Raw genomic sequence first — 25,009 nt, forward strand, 5'->3', positions numbered from 1 at the left:
ACAATATACAGTACCTAAAACTTTCCTAATACTAACCCATATTAAAAGGCCCATGCTAAAAGTTCTTGCTTTAGAAGTCTGTTGTAATTTTGGGAGTTATTGAGAACGTAAGGTGCATTTTCAGATCTGATTTTGATGTCAAATGATGTCAAATTTTGTTGCTCAATGCAGACACAAACACATCTCATGTTGCAAATAATACATTTATTAAACAAGGCACTTAAAGTTACATCGACAGTTTGATCAGAGAGCTTCCAGGATTAAGACGGAGTCATTTATTGAACATATTCTGATGCAGAAACCAGGACAAACGTTCAGCCTGAAACATTTTCAGCAGTCGTTTGTCGCTGACGGAAAGGCAGGCAATCTTATGATTTTATCAAGTGGACGTAAAAGAGTGTTGCAAAAGTTGACTTTACTGGGATATTTTTAAGCCAGCACACTGTTTATTATTAGTATTATTATTATATTTGGCTTTTCATTGTTTAGCTGTGTATTTATTTACTTACTTTTGGTTTTGCCCCAGCAGACGTTTTCTATTTTCATCACCAACTTCTTCAGGCACAAAATGGAGATGTTTCTCATGAGATGTTTCAGGATTCAACTTTTAACAACTCATTTCAAAGTCATTTTCTACAATCTATTTGTGGTCTACCATAAGTGTAATTTTATGACTGCAATAAATAATGTCTACAAGAGGGATGCTACTAGTTTTAATTTAATACAAAGTGATATTTTCTTATGTTTCTTTACAGTCAACTGGTCTGTAGGGAACTTTAAGCAAAAATAACTGAAGGTTATTCTGTGTAGAACAGGGTTTAATGACAATTACATTTTTAAAACGCTATGTAATTATTATTTTTTTAAATCTATGAATGTTGTATGAAAAATACACTGTGGATGTTTATGGGTGAGAATCAAGTGAGAAAATGGCAACGTGTACTTATGATTATGGGGACATTGGCCCAAAGCCTTTCTGAAAGGAAAAGTTCTTCAACTACTTTCAGGATTTTGGGGAAATTTTCTGTTCCCTTACACAATCTTGGACGTAAAAAAAAACAAAACATTAATATGGCCTCTTTAACAAAGTACCATATTCTTTTAAGGTTAATGGTGCTTTAAGGTTTGTTCAAAGTGCTTCGTTTTCATTCTGACATGAACTTTGAAACAAAATGTCAGCAGTAGAAAGACAGACGTTACAGCAGGCACGTTACAGAGTTAAAATGTTAAACTAAACAGTCAGACCAGCCAGTCAATGGCCCGTTTATACCAAATGGAAGCACATAGGAGGAATATATTTACATGAGCTGTACATAAACGCAAGGGAACATGCTGTACATAAGTTCACAAAAAGCTTCATTCAAAAAGACGTTATCTCATTCCCACAGAACATCAGCTGGTGAAAATGCACATTTTAATCATTTAACTCAATAATGAGGTTAGTTTTGTTATTGCTTGTTTGAAAAAGAAAATCCCACTTTTATTTCCAGTTAAAGTGCTTTCTTTTAGTAAAACGACTAAACTCATTTAGCCCATGCCAGTCATCGGAGACGAACATGTTGCGGTTAATGCTGTCAGAGTGTAATAAAATATGAAACAGTCCCTTAAAATGACACATAAACGTCGTATTTACACAAGTCGTTCCAGGTAGTTCTTAAAAGGTCCAGCGTGCTGCAGTAAGTGCAAACCGTGAACTACGGGAAAATGATGGTAGCTGAATATTTAGATCACAGGTGTCAAACTCCAGTCCTCGAGGGTCGCTGTCCTGCAACTTTTAGATGTGCCTCTGCTGCACCACACCTGAATAGAATAATTAGGTCATTAAGGCTCTGGAGAACTGATCTACACAAGGTAATTAAGCCATTTCATTCCAGTGTTTTGTACCTGTGGCACATCTAAAAACTGCTGGACACCGGCCCTTGAGGACTGGAGTTTGACACCCCTGATTTAGATGGTGCATGCCCCTTCCTTGTCCCGTGCTATGCTGCATGATGCTACGTGCGACATAGCATGTAGCATCATGCGTTGTTGCATAATGGAGCCTTTAGACACAGTACTGCGATTCAGTAATACACACAACAAACTCAAAGAGTTTTCTTGGTGCTGTTCGTCCCTTTCTCTTGTGTAGAAATATTTCATCTCTAAGAGAAGAACCGGGCCAACATTTTAACAGAGCGGCCTCGTACATTACATTACACATTACACAATATAAAATACATTTAAATCCTGCTGTAAGTTTGTACTAGTCGGGTGTCCTCCGTCTAAGTTCTGGCTGACAGGTTATTGTTTACAGGCTTGTCGTTGTGAGGAAATGCTGTGGCTCTCAGGTGCTCAGCTTCCTGTCTGTGGTCCACATGTTGGTGTGTGTAGAAGATGAATACTGGCTGTGTCTGGGGGATGGTGCAATTTCGTATAGCAGCTTACAATTCCTCTTCGTCCTCTTTTCTCTCTGCCACTTCCTCCCACAGCTTCCTGTTTTGCGCTCGGCTTCATACGTTGCTGATGCGAACGCTGAGCGGGCTGCTGTCTCTGACGCGGCCCCGCTCCCGCTTCTTTTCTTTCCCCTTGTAGTTCTCCTCCAGTATGAGCCTCTCCCGGCTCGTTTCGTCTTCCCTGGCGCCATTGTGGCGCGTCTCCGCTCTGTCGTTCGGCGACGACGGCTGCTTGCGGAAGGGAGACGTCTTGGTTTTGGCCACTTTGTCGAAGAAGGCGAAATCAGCCACGTACTTCCCCGACGGGGAGAGGGAGACGACGGGCGGGAACTCGTACCCCCAGAGGATCTCGTCTGGAAGGTACGACGTCCGGACCTGGCAGGTGGCAGACGTCGGTTCGACCGTGGCGCTCATGATCACCAGCAGTTCAAAGTCAGCCAGTTCAGGGTCAGCCCAGCCTCCACCTGGTGGACAAAAAAAAAAAATAAAACACAAAAACACGACTTACAAGTGCTCTTAAATAGCTTGTATAAATGAAATTTTAAAGTTTAAGTAATTCAATTTAACACACGCAGTGGCTACGGCTACAGCTAATGACAACGCAGAAATATTATGTGGTAGCTGTGTTACGAGCTACGTAACCCCGAACTGCTGACTTGACCTTTGACCGGTGTGCGAAAGGAGAATAAGCCACATAAAGTCGATCCTAAAGGATCTGGTTGTTCACAAAGTGCTGCATCCAAGCATAATGGTGAAAGCTCAGTGGAAGAAAAAAATGCAGTCGGAAAAAAAGAAAAAACGCACAAGCAACAGAGATAACCAAGTACAAGCCCTTCCAACCAAATTTTTTTCTGAAATGCGGAAATGATTGGTTTTTCTTTTAATATCAAGTTTTCATAGTTATTTCTACAACATGGTCATGCCGCTGAATATTCTGAATGTGCTGCATCTCTCCACCTTGCAAATCTAAATCATACAAGGCAACAAATACTATTGAAAAGATAATTAGGATGCAGGCAAGTTTCTGTTCAATTATCTAATTGAGTAATAAAATTAAACCTTCATAATATTTATTTGATATATATGTTCTTAGTTTTATAAAAAAAACCTTTTAAGAGCTTAATCAGTGTGAAGATTTGTAAGCCTTATGATAATGCTCTAAGAAGAGACGCTAAAAAATCCCATTCATGGAGCAGATAGGAGAGAAATAAAAAGAAGGAGACAAAATTCAGAACCAATCATGTCTTCAAATAATAACACTTATTTTTTACTATTATTTGAAGAAAGTCATGGGTGGGGCCCGATTTAAATTCATCTAGTCTCAACCAGATAAGGTTGTAAGCTGACCTGGGTACACGCATGTTCACATGACACACTCCTGTTCTCTAAATCACCAAACCATGAGGCTTCTCTTTAACCACCTGACTGGGAGGAAAGTGCTTCCACACTCTGACACTTTTCCGCGTAGAAATTGTAATTTGTCGCATGTGGAGTTTTTCCAACACAATTTGGTGACTATTTATTCACAACACGCAGAACGTGGAAACTTTGAGTGGCGCTACCCTCCCACAACGTCCCCAAAGGACAGAGCAGCAGACGTACGCAGTCAAGCAGGCGAACACCTGCATCCCCGGGGTTTCTCAGACTGCAGACTCTCTCATCTGTGAAAACAAGGCTGAGTCCCAACACAGACCAAATATCACTCCCACCAATGCAAAACACCGTGTTTCGCAACCCCTCTGTCAACACTGTGACACAATTATCAAGGGATTCTCTGCCTGTTTGCGAGTTGCTTCGACTCATTTACAGATCTTACGAGCCCTCTGGAAATACAGCAGATTAGAATCTGCGTCTCGCTGGCCGTCACTGTGTGTCAATGAGAAATACCCTCGGCAATTTTCAGAGCATTCGCTATCAAACTGGCGGGGAAAGGGGAATTGAGAATGCAAGACAAAATAACGTCATAGAGAAAAAAAAAACTTTAAGGAAGCGTCCAGAATATAAAAACCGAAAACTAGACTTTGAAAAAACAGGAGCATTTGATAATGTCCCCATCTATGAATTTGTGAATGTGCAGAATCCATGATCTACTGAAACTCCGACTGCAGGTGTAATGTAAGTAATATTAGCCAACAAATGGCTAAACCTTTCATACCCTATTTTTATGCGCAAGGCTTACAGAAAATAGTGCATTTTGTTCTTACATATGTGGGGTTTAGATTACAATTTACCCCTTAAGGTGGAAGTCTCACAGAAACAGAGACTGAACTGGCTGCTGCAGTTTAATGTCTAAATGTGAGTGTGAGGAAGCAGCTACTGAGTTAAGACGGAAAAACCAAGTTTTGTCTGTACTTGATCAACTGGAAAGACAAATTATCAATGAGTCATATAAAAACAGAGTGTACACACGCTAACATCTGCCTGGCACTTAAGCAGCATAAAATCATTATCAGCAGGGGCAAGATACACAACAATGAAGACAGTAACAAACTGCTTTCATCCAATTGTCATGCAAATTTTGAGCGAACTTTTAAAATGTTGCAAAAGACAAAAAAAAGAAAAGGCATATTTCCATCTACTGGTTTGGAGCAAATCAACCAAAACGTACTTTTGTCAGACGTTGACTCTGCACACGGCAGCAATAAGATGAAAAGTTTGCAAACCAGCATAAACCAAACAACTCAGAAAAATAAAAAGCTCTCCTCTCCCTGCCGGAGATTTGGACGTTGAAAGTTTTTCACGTTTCATGCCTCTGGTAAGGCACAGACCCACCAGATCGTATTTGGCAAATGTCTTTTCATCTTTCCTTTAGCACATCAGCTAAAAATCACCTCAAGCGCACTTAAAACCGCTTTTGCAAAGTTGAGGAAGTTATTTAGACATTTGTAAAGCTTTAACTACAAATAGTATGTGAAGGAGGTAAATATGAGGAAATAAATGCTTCTGGATAATCTACAGAATATCTAAGTCTGCCTCGCTGGCAGAAAAGCACCAGATATGCTTAGTGGGTACTCTAGTAGCTTCCAGTGATGAGAGCTCTGAGCTGCTGTAAGTGGATCTGTGCAGGCTGCATGTCAGCGCCCCGGACTGTACAGTATTGTGCTCTAATGAGGGGTGTCTCGAGAGGACTCTCTCACACACATTCCTGCCAGAAAAAAAAAAAAAACTCTCCTCCAGTGACAAACAAACCCAACTGTGGACAGCTCGACACGGCCAAGAACGCAGCACGTGACTGTGAATACCAACACACCTACATACGCATACATGTGCATTGTACCTACACGTTTTGTCAATTACCATAACTCGACGGTAAATGTAAGATTCCAATCACTTTACTCGTCGCGGATGCGTGGGAGACGGTTAAGAGGCAATAATGAGACACACTGTTAGACCTTTTATTGTAATTTTACAGTAACTTACTGGCAACACTGTTGCCAGCAAGTTACTGTAATTACCATTCTACAGTACCTTTACTGGCAACAGTGTTGCCAGTAAGTTACTGTAATTACCATTCTACAGTACTCTTACTGGCAACACTGTTGCCAGTAAGGCAACAGTACCCTTACTGGCAACACTGTTGCCAGTAAGTTACTGTAATTACCATTCTACAGTACTCTTACTGGCAACACTGTTGCCAGTAAGGCAACAGTACCCTTACTGGCAACAGTGTTGCCAGTAAGTTACTGTAATTACCATTCTACAGTACCTTTACTGTTATGATATTTCACAGTTAATTTTTACTGTGAGTGTACTTTACAGTTATAACTGCATTACTGTAAATGTAGTTTCTAGTATAATACAGTAATTGTATTTTATAGTAAAGCTGGTCTACTGTAAACTTGTTTCACAACATAATGTCAGAGTTTTACTGTAAATTAAAGTTTACATTTCTTTAAGATAAGAATATTTTACCATAAACCGAAAAATTTCATAAAAGAAATTTTAGTCCAAGTACTGTGAATAACAGGTATTTATTTTCAGCAGATTTGTAGAAATAAAATCCATTTACATATTCGCAATGTCATAAAAAACAATGTCACAATACAATATAATGTGCTGTAAAACAACAAAACCATAGAACACATTTCCTACATCAGAAGAACTTTTATTCCATTCGTCAAACAAAATCAGTGGGATCCATCTTGTGGAAGCTGAACTGTAAAGAATAAGACAGACAATGTGGGAGGTCATGAGATGGTCAGGAAGTTATCTACATTTTCAAATCGACAGGAAGTTGACAAATTAAGCTGAAGTGACAATGTTCACATGCATAAAATCTTTGTCATAAAGCAGCATTAAGTTGATAATTTGTTTTAAAAAAAAATCAATTGGACTGAAGTGATAATAGAAGCTGCATAAAGAATGAGCAGGACTGGCTTCACTTCAGGTTTTTGGATTGTTTATGGCAAAAGCAGTCAGTCAGTCAGTCTTCAGTAATTCAAAAGATTGCGTACTACAAATGTCCCCAAGGGGACGATGAAGTACAACAATCTTTTTAGTCATTTTGTTGGTGCTGACGGATTACTGCAAAGGTGTGCCTAATAAACTGAAAACTGCATAGTATAAAAATACACCACACTTAAACGACTACACACTTATACATTTCTGTGATTTATTAAGAGATGCAGCGACATCCACTTTTTACCACGGACACAGAAAAGATGTAGGCTACTCTAAAGGGCTATTGTGTAGGAATCACATGGCATTTATAAATAATCATTAAAATCATATTAAAAAGGCTAAAGTAAAGTCAGAGCATGCAAGATAGGAGGAAAAGACAACAAAATAATAAACATTTACATTTGGTAAAATACTTACCTAGTTGGAAGTCCTCCATTCAAATTCAGCAAGTTGTTGGAAGAAGGTGGTGATCTGGGAGTTGACACTGACTACTTTCTTCTTGACAAGACTTCCCGTCTTGCGGCTTGTACCGACTTTGGCTGTGCATTTGGTACCAACATCTGGATTGATCCTCACAAAGAATCTTTTAACAGAAATAAAATATATTAATTGTAATTTTTAATGAAGACGTACAATACAGCAATCAGCTATGGTTCTTCATCATCAGTCAAACTGTCATTAAATTTAATTCATAAATGGCTTGGTGTAGAGTACTTGCCATTGTATCATCTCCAGCGTGGTGGATGCTGACTCCTGATACTCCAGATTGAAGACAGAATATGACCCAAAAAAGACAGCAAGGACGCTGGCAAAGTCATGTAGTTGCTCAGGCTGGAAAAATACCTTCTCCTCCATACTGACCATCCACCGGGTTGCAGACATCAAGCTATTTCCTAAAATAGACAAACCCTTGTCAGGCTAACGCTAGTGAGTAAAAGTACAGACTACCATAACAATTACATACATTGCTACGAAAAAATTATAGTGATAGAAAATATTCCTCTTACCAAGCATGATTACCCTTGGTGTAGTGGGTAAGGTCATTTCCATTTCAACAGACATCTTGGTGGAAGATACCTTTAAAACATAAAAGGAAAACTCTCTTAAATATGAATTACTGGTAGTAATTTATATTTAAAGGGCCAGTTCACTCAGATTACAACAGGTTTTTGAGAACCTCATCCCGGAGACTAGACTAGATTTTACTCCTACATCCTGCTACCACTCTGAAACAGCGGATGTGAATGACAGTTTGTGGGGCTAAATGCATTTTTTAAAGCATTACATTCCACAAGTGTTCAGTCTGACTTCTACAATGGCGGTGACTCCTGTGCATGTGGGACCTGAATGCAGAAAATGTTCTGAAGGAAGCAGGACATTGCTCTATTCCACATGCAAACCGATAATTAGCTGTGTGTTGATGTTTCTTCACATGACTACAAAATTCTGTAAATTCTGAAGTACAAATGCTGCAGAATTTACACCTGTACATAGTTGCACCTGTTAGTACTGACTTAACTTTAAATTTACAGGAGCATGGTTTAAACATGTGAACAGTCCTTAGGTGTAACCAGGGTTGGAAATTAACTTTTTTGTCCACCTGCCACTGTGGCTGAACCAACTCAAAAAATAACAGAAACTACTTTAATGTTTTTCACCTTTGTCCTCATTTACAGACTCTTATACACTATGTTGGAGATGTAATGGTACTTTAGCAGGCTAACCAGCTGTAGCAAGCTCAAAGTTATAGATTAGCTTAGCTGCTCCTCTACATTTCCAGACTATTTTGTGGCTTCAAATATGTTTGAAGAGCTGTCTTTTTACCTGTTGTCTTGTCTTTTGAAGAGTTGAAGCTATGTTAGCAGTCAGCAGGACAGAACTGCACAGCCACTTGGAGGGAAAAAGCTTAGGAGTTAAAAAAAAAGGTCATCTGAAGAAAAGAAAAAAAAGAACAAAGTTAGAAATTCATCCTTGCTGACCTACATAGCTAATCTGCACTTTTAACATCTGCAAGATCATGGTTTAAACAAATGAACAGTCATTAGATGTAAAAAAAAAAAAGAGAGAAGGGGGGGGGATCAATTATCAGTTAAGGTTATATTGTTCGACAAAGGATGTAGCAACAATGCTAACAGACAATCAGCACTGAGCTAATCTCAACCCAAAGCCGCCCGAGGAAGATTAAGCGGTAAAAGTCAAGCTAAAACCTTCAGCGGTAAAATTAGCACCTTTGCTAACGTTAATTCCGAACCAGCTCAAAAAGTAACACCATCATATTTTCCTATCTTTCACCTCATTTACAGACACGTAACTTATAAGGTTGCAATATGCCAGTTATATAAAACACCAGAGTTAGTAAAGGTAACGTTATTTTACCAGGCTAACCAGCACAAACGAGCTCATGCTATAATGCTAAGTTATAGCATTATAGCATGATGCTATAAGTTACGTTAACTCCATCTAAAATGTACATTTCCAGACTAGGCTTTGGCTTCAAACAGTTTTCTAAGAAGTGGTTTTTTACCTGTCTTGAAGAGCTGAAGCAGTGTGAGCCCACAGCACGGAGACAGAGCTGCACTTGCACTTGGAGAGAAAAAGCTTCGGAGTTTAAAACAAACGTCATCAGAAAACAGTTGGAAGCGAAGCCACGCTTGATGACGTAGCTAGATAAACTGCATATTAATGTTAGCTAGGATGTGAAAAAAACAAAAGTACATGCTCTCTTTCTGCCTTAAAAATATGTTAACCACTAAAGGAGTAAAAATACAGAAACAGGGAACCACGATGAAGCAGCTATGATGACCGTTGGAAATCAAATATAATTCTTACTGTATATGATAAGTACAGTACCACTACTGTAATGTGTAAACAGTAAATTACTGCAAATTCAAAACATACAGTAAATTACTGTAATACTATGTACTATACCCATAATGCAATGCAAACTACAGTAACTACTTGTAAAGATGTCTTATGGTAGGGTGACCAAACGTCCGTATTTCCCGGGACATGTCCGTATTTCACGTCCTGTCCCGGGCGTCCCGGGGTTTTTTTAGAAAGTGAGGAAATGTCCTGTTTTTTAAATTACCTTCATTGGACCATTATATTTACAGGCACTAGGGCACTGCGCACGGCCCTGCGTGTGACGTAATCCCTGAGCCGCGTCAGTGCGGGCAGCCCTGTTCCTAATCAGAAGATAGATAGCGTGGCTGTCAGTACGAAAACAACATACGAAAGCGCAAATGTATGTTTACCTACTATTTACAAAAGAGTTTCCCCGCTTTCAGACCCCCCCACCCCCCTCGCTACAACGTGTCCTGGTTTTCCCAACTGAAAATATGGTCACCCTATTTATGGTAGTTTTACTGGGCATTTTGTGGTATTTAACTGTAATAAATACAGCAAAGGCTAACAGTGTATGATGACCGTTGGGAATCAAATATAATTCTTACTGTATATTATAAGTACAGTACCACTACTGTAATGTGTAAACAGTAAATTACTGCAAATTCAAAACATACAGTAAGTTACTGTAATACTATGTACTATACCCATAATGCAATGCAAATTACAGTAACTACCTGTAAAGATGTCTTATGGTAGTTTTACTGGGCATTTTGTGGTATTTAACTGTAGAAAATACAGCAAAGGATAACAGTGCACTTGTTCCAATGTGGACTCGTAATAATGTCCAGAAAGCTTCCATGTTGCAGTTCAACACGTTCGGCATGAGTTGATCGGACCTGAAGACACAACGTCATCAGAGCTGTGACGTACCCTTCGCTGCCCAGGCTCTGAGGGGGCTGTTCTCATCGATGATGTGGTAGAACGTCAGGGGTATGATGAGGAAGGGGCTGTCGCTGGATGTGTCCACCTGGAAGGGAACGTTGCGCTGGTCCAGCCGCACCGTTTCACCCTCTTTGGTCAGAGACGTTTGAAGCAACTTCCCCGTCACCTGGGAGCCAAGATGTAGTCAGTAACTGCAGCCAAAGAAGTTGGAAAGACATCTTGTAACCAGACGGCTCCCGGTTTGATATTTACATTGGCCCTCCAGTAATGGCTCTAGAATAAAGCATTAACAATGTACTCAATTAGTAGTCACTGCACCTGCTCCCTGTTGCTCAGAGAATACACTTAAAAAAAAAACTTCAGGTCTTCTGGTTCTGCTCTGCATCCCCAGAACCAGAACCAAACATGGAGAAGCAGCATGCAGCGTCTATGCACCACAAATCTGGAACAAACCTCCAGAAAACTGCAAAACAGCTGAAACACTGAGTTTCTTTAAATCTAGACTAAAGCAGCCGTTTAGAGTTTCTTTTGAAACCTAATCATGAAACATTAATCAATAATCTGATGTGCAAAATGTAATGTTGATTGTGTTTTTATGATGTAAAGCACTTTGAAATGCCTTGTCGCTGAAAGGTGCTATGCAAATAAAATTTGACTGACTGATTGATACATCTCTGTTTCAGAGCAACAAGCAAACAGACAAGAAATATAAAGAAAATGTGAAGTTTTTACTTCAATATGGAAATCTTTTCAAACTATTGTACACATGGAGTCTTCATAATCAATCATAGGAAACCAGAACATGCCTAAATGCTGCACAGCACATCTCCAAATAAAAAAAAAAAACTTCCACCCAGTCATTTGCACTTTCAGTTCCTCATTTTAAACTATCCAAAACATTCCAACTACAATCAGATTCATGATCTAAGTCAGTCTCAAGCCTCTTGGGGTGTGAAACTGATTTTCATTTCGGGCCTCATGAAGATCGACTGGTTGTGGCAGAATGCACTGATAAAACTACCCACTAACAAACTGTAAAAATATATATATTAGTTTTATTTAAGTTTGGTTAGTACTTCTAAAAATGTAGCAATGTTTAACATCTTCTCACATTGGTGTAATAAACTGAATTGATTTTGACTGATTGAATAATATTTAAGCATACAACAATTATCTTAAGGTTCAATGTGGCCCCCTTGACACTAGAGGGCCACATTAAAAGTTTTGGCCAACAGGATTTTAACCATTCTCTCCAGGTACTCCTGCTTCCTCCCACAGTCCAAAAACATGACTGTCAGGTTAATTGGTTTCTCTAAATTCTCCCTCGGTGTGTGTGTGTGTATGATTGTTTGTCCTGTCTGTCTCTGTGTTGCCCTGCGACAGACTGGCGACCTGTCCAGGGTGACCCCGCCTCTCGCCCGGAGCGTTAGCTGGAGATAGAGACCAGCACCTCCTGACCCCGATAGGGACAAGGGTGTTAGAAAATGGATGGATGGATTTTACCCAAGGGAGTGTTTGAGTTTGACAAATGTGATCTGCTATTGTTCTCTAACCAGAACTATGAAAAACACATTGAAGGCGTTTGGTTTCCCAAAGCCCACCATTGGAGGGACTGAGATTAAAAATGTCCGAAACCCTCGTCATGGTAAATTAAGACTAAGTCAGTCTTCAGGTCTGTGAATGCTTGAATGCAAAATGTTAGATGGTGGCAAAACTGGAAAAGCCCAATTCCAACGTGGAAAACAATGATGGCACTACTGTGCTGTCATAGACTCACCAAATTGATTTGCTCTGCCTTTTGACTATATTCAACAATGCTACCACCATGCGAATGAAATCTCCTCTAAAATGACATTTCACAATTTCCTGTAAATAGGTTTCCGCACCTCAACAATCATTTTGAGGAGAAAGAGAGGATAACGAAGTTTTTTGTACAGAGAACTGCTCAGTGCAGAGTGAGCCCTGCTGCACAATCATTTTTACATATGTAACAGCTGCTAGTACCAGCGTCCCCCGTTTAGGCTCACCCAGAATCCTGAAATGCTACAACTTTTCTAATAAAGGAAAAATCTGAAAATCACCATTGGGTGATTTTGTGCATGTGTAAATCATTTAGGAAACTCTGACTTTCCATCACAGATAATAAGGAGAGCATTTTGTTTTTAACAACAACCTACAAACATCATCCCCACAATCTGACTAATCTCATATGCCACGATGCGATCTTAGTCTGATGTGAGGGGGCTTAGAAGGGCTTTTAGGGGGAACCCAAAACGCCAACACACTTTCACACTGTTCCAGGTGGCTTTGTTGTTCATCTCTTCTTCTATTTTTAAAATGTTTTTGTTTTGCTTTGTTTTATTCCGCTTCATTTCGAGGGCGGGCGGGGGTGGGGGAGGTTACGTTCTAAAACAAACCTAACACCCACCATAAATGGAGTTGAAAGCTCCAACATTGTTTTTAATACCATACTTTAAACTCACGTTAGCTATAATTAACGATGTCGACTTCTTAAATCATTGCACATTTACTGCAAATAGGTTGTCCCTAAATATTAATTGGCAAAGAAAACAGTACAAAGAGTAATTTGCACTCATGACAGTAAAGTGTGCTTATGTAAAATTTGAGAAGTTTGATCAAAATTTGTCCAAAACAAAAAAACAGTTAATAGATATTCCCAGAATCGTGTCTCAAAGGAGTTCAAGAATCCACACTGCTATCTGACATGACGTTAAAATATATGCACAGGCCGGTGTGTGACGTTAGCTTGATGCAAGTAAATATTGTTCAAAGTGATCTATTACCTGACATCCTAACAGCAGGCTTTTGCGCATGTTGGCCACTCGGATCATCAGGCAGGGCCGACCCTCGTGAAACGACACAACAGCATGTTGACTGAACTTCACCGTCTCGCCTCTCTTCTTGGGGCGAGCAACCTGCCGGAGGAAAGGAAGAAATCTGAGATTAGGATGGATCCTCGTTGCTAAAATGTTGTATCAAAAATACTGTACGTCAGCCATTAAAAGCGTAACGTTTAAATTCTGAGAACACAAGAGAGTAAAAGTAAATAGTTTCAAATAAAAACAACAGCGGAAACTCATTTTTTTTCTTTTCAGATCAGACCGATAATAATCCGCAACCAAAAACTGTGATACTGATAACTGACACTGATAACTTTTCATGCTGACGGTTCAGTATGATCATTGTTCTAGCGCGCTGGAGTCTGCTTCTAATAGATCCGAATGATAACAGAACCCCACATGCAAGTTTTCTGCATAAGCAACTCAAATATGAAGATAAGGAATAGAAAAGACTAGTGCAGTACGCGAACAACAGCTAAAAATATACACAGTGTTTGCTAAAATTGTATACATATAACGTGACATTTATGGCGTACAACTTGACTAAGAAACAAAAATGTTAGAAATAACAAATGTGCTGCAATTGCTTTGTTGCGTTTGTGTGCGCAGCCTAAAATAAAAAGCTCCCTTTGATTTTATTTCACCTTCTGTTTTTCAGTAGAACTCTGTCGTCACCCAACACTTAGCCCACTTTAGGTGACCCCGCAGATTTTCTGACACTTAATTTTGGTTTTTTGTAGCCATAATGCTGCCACCGCCATCTTTCACTGTAGTCACAGTGAAATATATTCAAGAAACTGCTTAGCAATGCTGAATTGGCTATACCAACATTTTTCCTGTAACATTTATTATTCTATTCAAAACTTTAAAAAAAAAAATGTAATTACTTTTGCAAGAAAGGTCCCAGTGATGAAAATCTCCATCACCATGGTGATGACCAGCTGAACAATGAGGAGGACTATTGCTACGGGACACTCCTCTGTTATGCACCGGAAGCCATAGCCAATCGTGGTCTGCGACTCCAGGGAGTAGAGGAAGGCTCCTGTCAACGTCTTCACCTCCATCACACACGGCGTGTGATTGGACGGTGGGTCGAACTCTGAAGGCAGGAAACAAGGAGCAGAAGATCAATCTGGAGCATGGCAAATACCAAAGAAGAGTTTACTGCCTTTGTCTGTATCGTACAAAACAATTTTAATAACACCTACATGAGTATTTGACTTTACCGCCTGCTTTAACGACTTTGATGTGCATGATATAGGTAAATTTAGGACTGTTGCGCCTCCATGAATGCAACTCCTAAGTGTCAGGCATGGCTGCGTGAGTGTCGTGATGCGTACCGAGCAGGTCTCCATGCACAAGGGCCACCAGGTACCAAAGCACCCCAAACAGGAACCACGTCCCAGCAAAAGTAGCAGAGAAAAAGAAGAACTTGTAGCGCCACTGCATGTCCAGGAACGTCGTCCAGAGGTCACGGAGGTACAGGGCCCCTCTGCCGCTGACGTGTTCGATGCGGACGTTGCTCCGTCCATCCTTGGAGAGGACTCTGCGTCTCCTGCGAAGCTCGTTTGGCCCTCCCGTTTCTCCCCCACCGGCGGCAGGAGCCCCACTTCCCCCCGTGGAGCTCAGCAGGGGCTTGCTGATGTCCGTCTGCGTCTGGGAATGGCACACTTTCTGCGGGGAGGAGCCTTCGGAGGACGGAGGAGTGGCTGAAGTCATGGCTGGCACTGGACAGACAGAGAAGATACGACGTGTGAAGGAAGGGGACAAAAATGTGGAAAATGGGCTTAAAGTGAGCAGTGAAGGAGGATGGTGTGGAAAACCTGCAGAGGTATGCTGAGAACAATAAAGTTGAACAATAGGGGAGTCCAAGTAAAAAGGTTAAAGGTAGCCAATGTAAAAAAAATAAAAATAAAGAAAAGTACCCCATATGAATGGGGAGATGACCTAGTGGAACATTTAACTTGAAAAATAGAACAGAAGAAAAGGATTTGATGTACATTTCAGGATGACAGTGTTGTGGTCCGCCATTCAAAGCTCTTCTTTTCTCTTCCTGCCTTTTCAAAAGAAAGGCTTTCACTAAGCCAGGTACTCCATCTGTGAAAAATCATGCTAATTTACTCATTTTGCACTAAAATAACAAAATCGAGTAGAGGAGATCTTTCCCATCTGTACACTGGTACTTTGGGATTCATACAAATTCCTAAGACAATCTACTCAATCAAAACTAAAATTTAAGTTCAAAATAAACTACCTGGTTGGTTGGTTGATTAGTTGGCTGGTTGCTTGATTGATGTATGTCATAGTGAGTAACATTAGGACTAAACTTATATCGCTCTCTTCAGGGTGTGTTAAATTTTTTTACTAAAGATGTCATAATATGTTTCCAAGTTTCTCTCATCCATTGGAAGTAGGTTTAAGAGAGGAGGGTTGTGTGATGTCAAGGCCTCAATCTAAACACAATCAAAACTTATATCGCTCTTTTAAATGCCTTGTATACTGGTCAAGGCATTTACAAATGATATACATGACAAACTCCTAATAAATGTCGTTTGTGTACAGTTCGTGAACAGGAGACTTGCAGCCATAATTTGCCGACTTGATTTTTAAGTTTTATACTTTGTGGTGTTCAGCTTGCATACTTTATCATCGACCTTGCACATTCTTTCTTGGTCTAACATGTTTAGGTTTCCTGAATAGAGTTATTTACAATTTACAATAAATTGAGACTGTATTGAGTGTTGGACATTCCCTGTAGAAATAAAGTACAAAGCTCATGAGGCAGGCTAATTATTTTTGGGTTTTTTGTAGGTCATGTCTTCAAACAATTAATTCAAACTTCACTGAAATCTGTTCTGTAAACGAAAATTACCAATGACCAAAAGGGCGCTGACGTGCTAGCTTTGGCCTAGCATTCAGCAAACGTTTCCACATGAAGACTTCATCAGCAGTCTGAGATCTCATTACCCAACATTATTTATTACTAAACCTCACTAACGCTCATAGTGGAATCTTGCAGCTACTTTTTTTTTTTTTACATCCGTCATGTACGTCCAACTTGATATTGTCATCACTGCGCTGGAGGTGCCTGTTCTGCCCTGAAATATGAGTCTCTTGTCCGGCTGGCCTAAAACTACGCCATCGTCACTTGTACGCTGAAAATGATGACACGCCGCGATGACACCCCGAAGTCCTGGTATAAGTGGATTGCAAAGTATCAATAGTTTATTAAGTGAGTGAGAGATCCCTCACCCCTGGGTGCCACGAACGCTTATCGCCACTTGACTTTCCCTTTGCAAGCTTTTAAAAATCTTAAGTCTCATCTGGACTACAGCTTGTCTTTCTCCACATCATCCTTTTTTCTATCCTCCCCTTTCTGCCCATTCTTCGCTCATCGTTTGACCAAGCAGAGAAATTGTCTTTGCTTTCTGGAGCAAATCAAACCAAACCCAAAACAGCACAGCCAAAACAAAAGCCTAAAAACCGGAGCGATCTGATACACTCTGTCCTTTCCTGTCCTGTTTGACCCTTGTCTCGCCTCCCTCCGTGTTGGAGCTCACACAGAGTGAATGAATAGAGAGCTGTGTTGAGCTCTGTGCTATGAATACTAAGATGTGAAGGGGGGAGGAAGAGAGAGGGAGGGGGTAGGCGTGGTCAGGAGCACGGGCATGTGATTGGGCTTGGGCCACACCAGCTGAACTCTGAACCCGACAATGTTCCTGCCTACACATACAGTAAACATATGTACATGCAGACCATTTGAGCAGCTATAACTTGTGCAATGCCATTTAGTGTCCAGAGGATTGCTTACTTTGCAGAGATAAAAACTCTAACCTTACATACAATTCCGAAACAAATTCCAAAAAATATATACAATACTTCCAAAAGTATTTACTTTTAAAAGTATTAACATTCAGAGTTAAAAATCCACAAGGTTTAACAGGATGTCGACCCACTCTTTGCACGTCTAGCTTCACATCATCTGGGACAGCTTTTAAGGAGTGTGTTTATTGACCATTTGACCATTCTTCATTAGTGAGGTCAGACACTGATGTTGGGAGAAAAGACTTTTCCAATAGTGTCCATTCTAACTGGGGTGGAAGTCAGAACTGTCACTTTCTTCACCAGTAGACTTGCTTGTCCATTTCCTTATTGACGCTGGAGATGTTAAAATTGTTCAAAATGTATTTGCAGGTTGACTCATTAAGAGTTAATTTTTTTCTACTGGAAATAATTAATTGCGACAAAACAATCCATCATCATAATGGCAGGTCACCATTCTTTCGTCACTCCAGAGAACACGTCTCCGCTGCTCTAGGCTATAGTCGCAGTGTGCTTTTGAACTGATGTAAAAGGAATTAAGTTTGGAGGCCTGTTGTCAAAATTTTAATCCATAATAAAACTCTGATGTGGACCAAAACAAACTCTGAACCGTCCAGAAACAGGTTTCAGTTTGGCTGAAGTGAACTCTGATGCGGCTTGAATGAGTATGTGAATGGCAGGCAGACCAAAGACTGCTCCAAAAGCAGGAAACACACTCAGGGCATTCTGGGTAAATACAACCTAAACAAATGCAAGAGTCTAGCGCAAGTGGGAGAAATTTCTCACAGTCTTTTACCAAATGCAAAAGAGAAATCTAAAATCTGACGCTACTCCGTTTTTGTTTACGTTTTGCAGAGAGGGAAGCTGCGCTCAGTGTCTTCTTCAGAGGTTTTTGAGTCGATTCCTTCAGTAGTTCTTGGTGCAGCGCCACCACAGGGGAGGAGGTGAGCAGGATGTTGCAACTTTGGCCCCCCAATAGAAGCGAGTCTACCGGACTATCAGGTGTGAAAACACTTTTAGTTTACCTACCTAGTTGCGGTCTACTTCAGGTGCATCTTTTGTGGCATTTTTCTATCTTTATCTTAATAACTGTCATTTGCTCCCTGGTTTATTCAGGACTTTTCCCCAGTGCATTAGTTTCAAATGCTGCCACATTTGTTTCATATTTGTTCATTTCCTCTACTGTGTGAAAACTCCACCAATTTAAATACTCCTTGATTCTGTCACTTCATTGTCAGATCCTCTGTTGCCCTCAACCTGATGTCGCCAATCCTGAATCTTGAGTTCGGTTATTAAAATTATAATAAAAGAATTCCACAACTTTCTCCCTACCTGGTGTGCTCTTCAACTTTCCTAACAAAGCCTCGAGAACAATTCGGTCCTGTTGGCAGCTGAAATTAATATACGTTTTAGATTTTCATTATTGAAAAATATGTGTAAAAATTGCCATGTTCTCCACCTCACAGGTATGCAATATTTCTATTGATCTATAGCACAAAATGCATTGAATAATGAAACTTATGTGCATTTCTATTTATGTATCCCACAGACACAGTGACACACTGTATCTCACCACCGACTCTGAGCCTGTGGTGTCCCATTTCATTGCCCTGAGCTTCCCTGTGGTTTATTTTTCAACATGTAAAGTGATGACCCATATTGCCTCTTAATAACTGGATCACCCAACCAAGCAATTGTTAGGTTCCTGTTGTATAAAAGGAAAGGGAAAGCGATTCAAAAGCCCTCATGACCTTGATGTTGGTATTTCTAGGGGTAACAAATATTAAGCATTTAAATGACTTGCACTTAAATCCAGAAACAATATTAACTATTTTAAAAAAAAGGATTTTGATTATAATTTAATTGGAGATGTTGGTTTCTTCAACTGTTAAACTAACACAACCATCTGGGATTCAACTCTCAGCCCACAAAACAAAATATATTTGTATATTTTAAGTCACAAACTTTAACTAGTGTGTTGGACCAAGAATCTAGGTTTAAATCCAGGCTCAACTAGCTTAGCTACAGCAGCTACATTAATGTCCAACTCTAGCCGAGCTTCTGCATCATTAGCGTGTCACTGTCAATGAAATGTGGATTTTTAGCTGTTTTATTCAGGAAAATGTTCACATTTTACATGATTTTTCTGTTCATGAAGTTGATTTTAAAAACCGATTGGAATTTATTGAATCTATTTAAGCTGTTATAGTGAAATCATTTCAGTGAAAAAAGATTTGATCGTGATCTACGTAAATAAAACGTTTGCAAACTGCAAACTGACTTGTGGACCAAGGTGAGAGCAGAACATATGCTGCAGATATTAATTTGCTCCAAACTGCTTTGTTGTTTTGTGCTGGCATATTTTCAGTGAATGTCACTTTTTACTTATTCGATCATCTTTAAACTGGAAAGCGTAATGGAAGTGGAAATATAGTGAAGTGAAGTGAACTTTGCTTCCATCGTAGTTCTGGGGTGTTTGGGCTTCATCTCTGTTTGCTGCATTTTAATAATTTCATTTTCTTCAGCCCTCATCTCATGCGTCTCCTCTTCCCTCTCCTGTAATTAGCAGTTCTGGCTGTTCCTCATCCTGCTAGATTACACGTATATTTCATGTTCTCACCTGTATCTTTGCTCCATGCTGGTTTCTTACATCAGTCCCTCGTTCTGCCCATCTGTAACTAAACATCTTTGTTCTCAGAAGGTCAATTTCCTGTAGAGGTTTATGCCACTTTGCTGCACTGAAATGTTCAAACATCGACATGTTTTATGCATATTTTACAAGTGATCATTAAAAGAAATAAGGCAAGTCAGAATTAAATGATAATTATTTGGTTTCCTTTTATTAAAAACTGCTAAACTTGGAAGAAAATTTATGAATTTGTGAGAGTATTTGTGTGTTATGTGGTCTGATGTCCATTATTATGCAATAATGACACAGAAGGACTGTTTTCCCTTTTTCAAAACAAAATAAAAAAGGATTTACTGGTAAATATTGACATATGCAACACTGATAAATGCAATATCCTTAACAGTGACTCTTGTCTTTTCATTACATTTTGTGGATAAGGATGTAGATTAGAGAGCAACTTAACGCATATTGTTAAATTTATATCTTGCAGAAATAAACTTAACATAGGTTTATGCATCTCTTAGGTTTTAAAGGGTGATAGAGGAGTAATAAATGTAGAGGGCAAAATCACAGCAGCCCTGTTTAGTTTGATTCAACCGAATGCCTAGAAAGTTCGGTTCGTTTGCGGAGGTGTGAATGCGCAACTGAACTCTGAAGCGATCCCAAAAAAAATCGAACTCTAGGTCTCGGTTCGATTTAAATGAACTCTGGTTCGGTTCAAATGCATACGTGAACACCGAGTGGACCGAAGACAGCTACGAGAGCAGGAAGTAGACGATAGCGCAGGGCATTCTGGGTAAATACAACCAAAACAAATGCAGGAGTCTTACCTCTTGAGAGAAAAATGGTTTGAGGTCTTTCGCCAGAGACAAAAGAGAAATCCTACAACTTCTAAAATCTGATGCAACGCCACCATTTTTTTTTTATTACTATTGTCTGAAAAAGGAAGTTGATGTCTTCTTCTGAGGTTTTCATGTATTTTCCTTCAGCAGTTCTTGGTGCAGCGCCACCACAGGTGAGAGAGATAACAGGTTTTTGTTTTTTTACACAGAGCAGCGTGGGAGCCGAAAACCTAACAAATGTTACAACTTTCCTCCCCAATCGAATGGAGTCTGCCGCACTACCAAGTATGAAAACACCCTTAAAAGGTTGGTGACAGTGAAAACAAAAAAACAAAACTATATGCTTTGGGGGATTTCTGCAGCCAACTTTATGCTTTTTCTGCTGCTGTGACTTTGACGAATTTCCACAATCGCTCGAAACTTTTTTTTTTTCTACCCCAAGAGAATGACAACAGTCAAGGTTGTGATCTCTTCCGCCCCGTCCGGCCCATGCAGCCCTCGTCTTCCCTCTGTCCCGTGTGCACAAGAATCCTTTGTTTCCGACGAGATGAAAGGGACAAAAGCCACTATTGAAAAATACGACTGGCTGGGCGAGTAAGTGAAAGAGAGCAAGTTAGACAGAGGGGGGGAAAGGAGACCAGAACCGAGCGCCGGAGTGTTTGCTGGTGTATTTGAGCCTGTGTGAGCATGCAGCGCTTTACATGCAGACAGAAGAATTAGTTCAGAGGGAAGATTTGAGAGAGAGAGACAAATCAGGTGATAAAACGGGGGGGAAAAGAGCGGGAAAGATGGTGAAGGATAAAAAGAAAGGGTGGGGAGGGATGTGGAGTGAAGGTGGTGACAAAAGCTTGACATTAGTATTCCAGAGGAGAAAGTAAATCCCTTCCACTCGGCCCAGCGTCCCTACCCCTGCAGCCAGTGCACGGCTCTGAAAGGGACTCCAGCTGAATGGCTTGGACAACTGTCCCGCACCACAGCAGCCTCTGTGGCCGGGCTGAATGGACGGCCCCAAACATTAACGCACGCCGTGCCAAGATGGCATCTGGTGGGCCAGCTCAAGACAACGGCGAGACCAACTTCATTCAGCCCGGCCGAGCCGCAACACAAATGAGCTGCTGTCGAGTCAGCGGCGCTTTATCTTCGAGGAAATGATTAAAGGCAGTCTGATTAGGACAGAACGTCTTCCTTTGACGTCGACTTGCACGTCAAAGCGCTCTGTGGCTGAAACGCAGATCTGCAGATGCAGCAAGTTTCTGCACAGATAAATGTCACACGGCTCCCGTATTTTCGCCAACGCGGTTATTTGACATTTACCACAAACTTTAATGCATTTTATGAGGATCTCGTGTGACAGATCAACACAAATGACTTTGTGTAATCCTGCAGGAGTAAAACCACGACTTTGGATTTCTACGAGCTTTACAAGTTCAACTCTGAAAAGTGCGGTGCGCTTTTTTTCCCCCACTATTCTGACAAATCATAGTAAAATCCAGTTCAGTGAATTGCCTTTGAGTAAAGAGACCGACCTTGTCTCAGCTGTTCTGTGAACCGCGGTTTGTTAGAGAACATTAATGAACAATCGGCATCATTCAGCTAATTCACTTCAAGACACCTTCACTGACCCCAAAGTGAAACTAAATGTTGTCGTAACTCATTTAATTAAAGAGTTATTGCAGACGGTGTTGGATGCGGGCACGAGAGACCTCCTGTAGCAGTCTGCTTCGCAACGATTTTGAAGAAGCCTCTGACTGAAGACACTCTGCCTTTTAAAGACAGCGTGGTTGAGAGGATGCTCAGGGAGGAAGGCGTGGAGAAGTTTGAAGTTGTTTTACGGTAAAAAAAAAAAAGTATCTGACTTTAATCCTGCAAACCCCATTCTTATGTGCTCAGTGTGGCATTTTATGATTGGACGAAATGCAAAAGTTACACTTGAATTTTGTGAACTCTTGAAGATGAGGACATTCCAAAAGTTGGTGTTTGCTCCAAATCGACTGAGCTTTTTCTAAATGAGCGAAACCAGGGACACAAGTTAGGCCTAAGACTTCAACCCAGAAACCAGAAACTCCCTACGTTGTGTCATGACCTCTGGGATCTGACGTAAAAACTAATAACTTGATCTAAATTGCGCATAGTGCATTAGGCAAGGGACAAAATCCATCCATACATCTGTCCAATGCTTTTTTTTTTCTTTGCACACGTTTTATCCTGTTCAGTCATCAGCTCACATCAGGTGCGACCTGGACTGTGCGTCCGATAGAGCTCCACACTGCAAAAACACAAAATCTTACCAAGTATTTTTGGCCCATGGTGCAAGTACACTTGAAATAAGATGAGACTAACTTACAAGCAACTCTTCTGCAAGAAATAAGAGCTTGATTTGACTCTTGAATATTGATGAAAAGTGGTAGATATAAGTGAAATAAGAGGAACCGGTACTTTTTAATCAATCTTAAGGAATCATTTAGTCAAATCAAGCTCTTACTTCTTGCAGAAAGGTTGCTTGTAAGTTCGTCTTGTCTTATTTCAAGTGTACTAAGATATTTGCACCAGAAACTAGGCCAAAAATACTTGGTAAGATTTTGTGTTTTTTAGTGACTATATTAAGCAAACAACCCTCCTGATTCCTCCATAATACTTTGACAGTTACTTGAAATGAAATCGCATAATTTCTAAGTTTTAAAATAAGCTTGGTTCCAAATTAAATTCACTAATTCTAAATCTCTTGCATTTTATCTGATTAGGTTTCTCCCCCCCCCCCTCTCCTCCTCTGTCTCCCTTTTGATTTGGGGAACAAAAAGTGAGGCGCAGAGTAAACAAACAGACATGGCAGCCGCCGACCGAATGAGCTCACAGCTGAAGCGAGCGCTTCCTCAAACCATCGTCTTCACTTTCTCAACCCGTCTGAAGAGTTACGACACCGCCTGACGTTTGTGAATGGAGGCCAGCTGTTTGCCACAAATTCAGGAGCGCCTCTTTTCTTTTTTGCAGCATGGCTGTGAATCTGTTCTGTTTGCTACTGTGGCGGTGCCGCTCGTCGAATTAAAATCGACGGCTGCCTGGGTGAAAACATGATCAAAACCTTTCCTGGCTTTTTAAAATTGATGTAATGTAAGATTTGAGTGCCACACTGTCAGCTTCTGGAGATGACTTGAATGTTTTTTGTTTGTTGCACTAGAGTAAAAGCTATAATAGATGTTTTCCTGCAACATTTGGCTTAAAACTGGCTTTTCTAAGTCTATATTGATTCTTGAGTGTTAAACTTCTTCCCACATATAAATTGTGATTTTAAAAAACACTCAACAGTGTGTGACATTGCTCTAAATTAGAGAAGTAAACCTCTGCTAGTGTTGCTCGGTACTCGCATGCCTCTACACAGCAAACACAGCAGGTGCAGTAAGAACGAGCTGCAGCGTTTACAATCTGTTTTACCATAATGTCATAACACTTAAAGTCTTCCAAGTAGCATTTTTTCCTCATATTAGTAAACACAGGATCAAGTATTGCACTAATTGATTCATTTTAGTGCATAAAGGTGCAAGAATGTATGTTTTTTTAGTTGAACGAGGCAAAAAGCAACACGTATCATGTGGCAAACAATACAAAACTCATTCAAATATAAATTTTGACATTTTTTTCTTACCTTTCTGTCGACTTGTTACGGATGTTTGCTTTGAGTGCAGCTTGGACAGCTTCACCGTCCAGCAAACGTGCAAAAAAAAAAACTTGTATGAATGACTTAGAAAAAAATAAGAAAAAGAAATTGCTGCAAAACTTCAGGGTCTTGACCGGGTTGCACTTGTTGATGGTTCACACATGTTTAACGTCATTTTTCACCAATGTGTTGCATTGTTTGCTCTCGCGACGCTACGTCGAAGTCATCCTGTGCATCTAAGAAAACAAACAAATTTAAAAAAAAGGACCAAAGGAAATTTCTCAGCAAATAAAAGAAAAAAAAAAACAAAATAACAAACAAAAAAACTTGAACCCGGTCAGACCTGGTTGACTATTCCCCAGCAGCTAGTCAGTGTCTCCCTGCGCACTGGCACTGGCAGCACCGGTTCCGGCTCACTGTTACTGGATCATTATGTAATCGGATGAGGACAGTTTGCACTTTTTCTTCTTGCTTGCGAAGCAGGGAGAGCGAGAGAGCGCGCCCTGTGTGTCCACTCAGGGGGACGTTAAAAAAGCCCGGGCAGTCCACTCCTCCGAGGACCCCACACACACACACACACA

At 40.3% G+C, this 25,009-nt stretch overlaps 1 protein-coding gene across 1 annotated transcript; it reads right to left on the bottom strand.

Annotated features, from left to right (window-relative positions):
- Positions 1 to 184: 184 nt before the first annotated feature.
- Positions 185 to 25,009, bottom strand: kcnj10a (potassium inwardly rectifying channel subfamily J member 10a). The gene is made up of 7 exons (XM_032582715.1): positions 24,772 to 25,009; positions 24,417 to 24,664; positions 14,824 to 15,210; positions 14,371 to 14,582; positions 13,427 to 13,558; positions 10,611 to 10,788; positions 185 to 2,896 (listed from the first exon to the last, which is right to left on the bottom strand). Exons 3-7 carry the CDS (start codon positions 15,200 to 15,202, stop codon positions 2,490 to 2,492), a joined length of 1,308 nt encoding a protein of 435 aa, XP_032438606.1. The 5' UTR covers positions 15,203 to 15,210; positions 24,417 to 24,664; positions 24,772 to 25,009; the 3' UTR covers positions 185 to 2,489.

This window comes from Xiphophorus hellerii, chromosome 14 (assembly GCF_003331165.1).
Source record: "Xiphophorus hellerii strain 12219 chromosome 14, Xiphophorus_hellerii-4.1, whole genome shotgun sequence".
In the NCBI taxonomy this organism is placed as follows: domain Eukaryota; kingdom Metazoa; phylum Chordata; class Actinopteri; order Cyprinodontiformes; family Poeciliidae; genus Xiphophorus; species Xiphophorus hellerii.

Excerpts from the sequence above, each read along its gene's own strand:
- kcnj10a (XM_032582715.1), bottom strand. The coding sequence starts at position 15,202 with ATGACTTCAGCCACTCCTCCGTCCTCCGAAGGCTCCTCCCCGCAGAAA. Across the intron at positions 13,559-14,370 it reads CTGGGACCTTTCTTGCAAAA|GTTGCTCGCCCCAAGAAGAG; the intron begins GTAATTACATTT and ends TTCCTCCGGCAG. Across the intron at positions 10,789-13,426 it reads GCCTGCTGTTAGGATGTCAG|GTGACGGGGAAGTTGCTTCA; the intron begins GTAATAGATCAC and ends CTTGGCTCCCAG.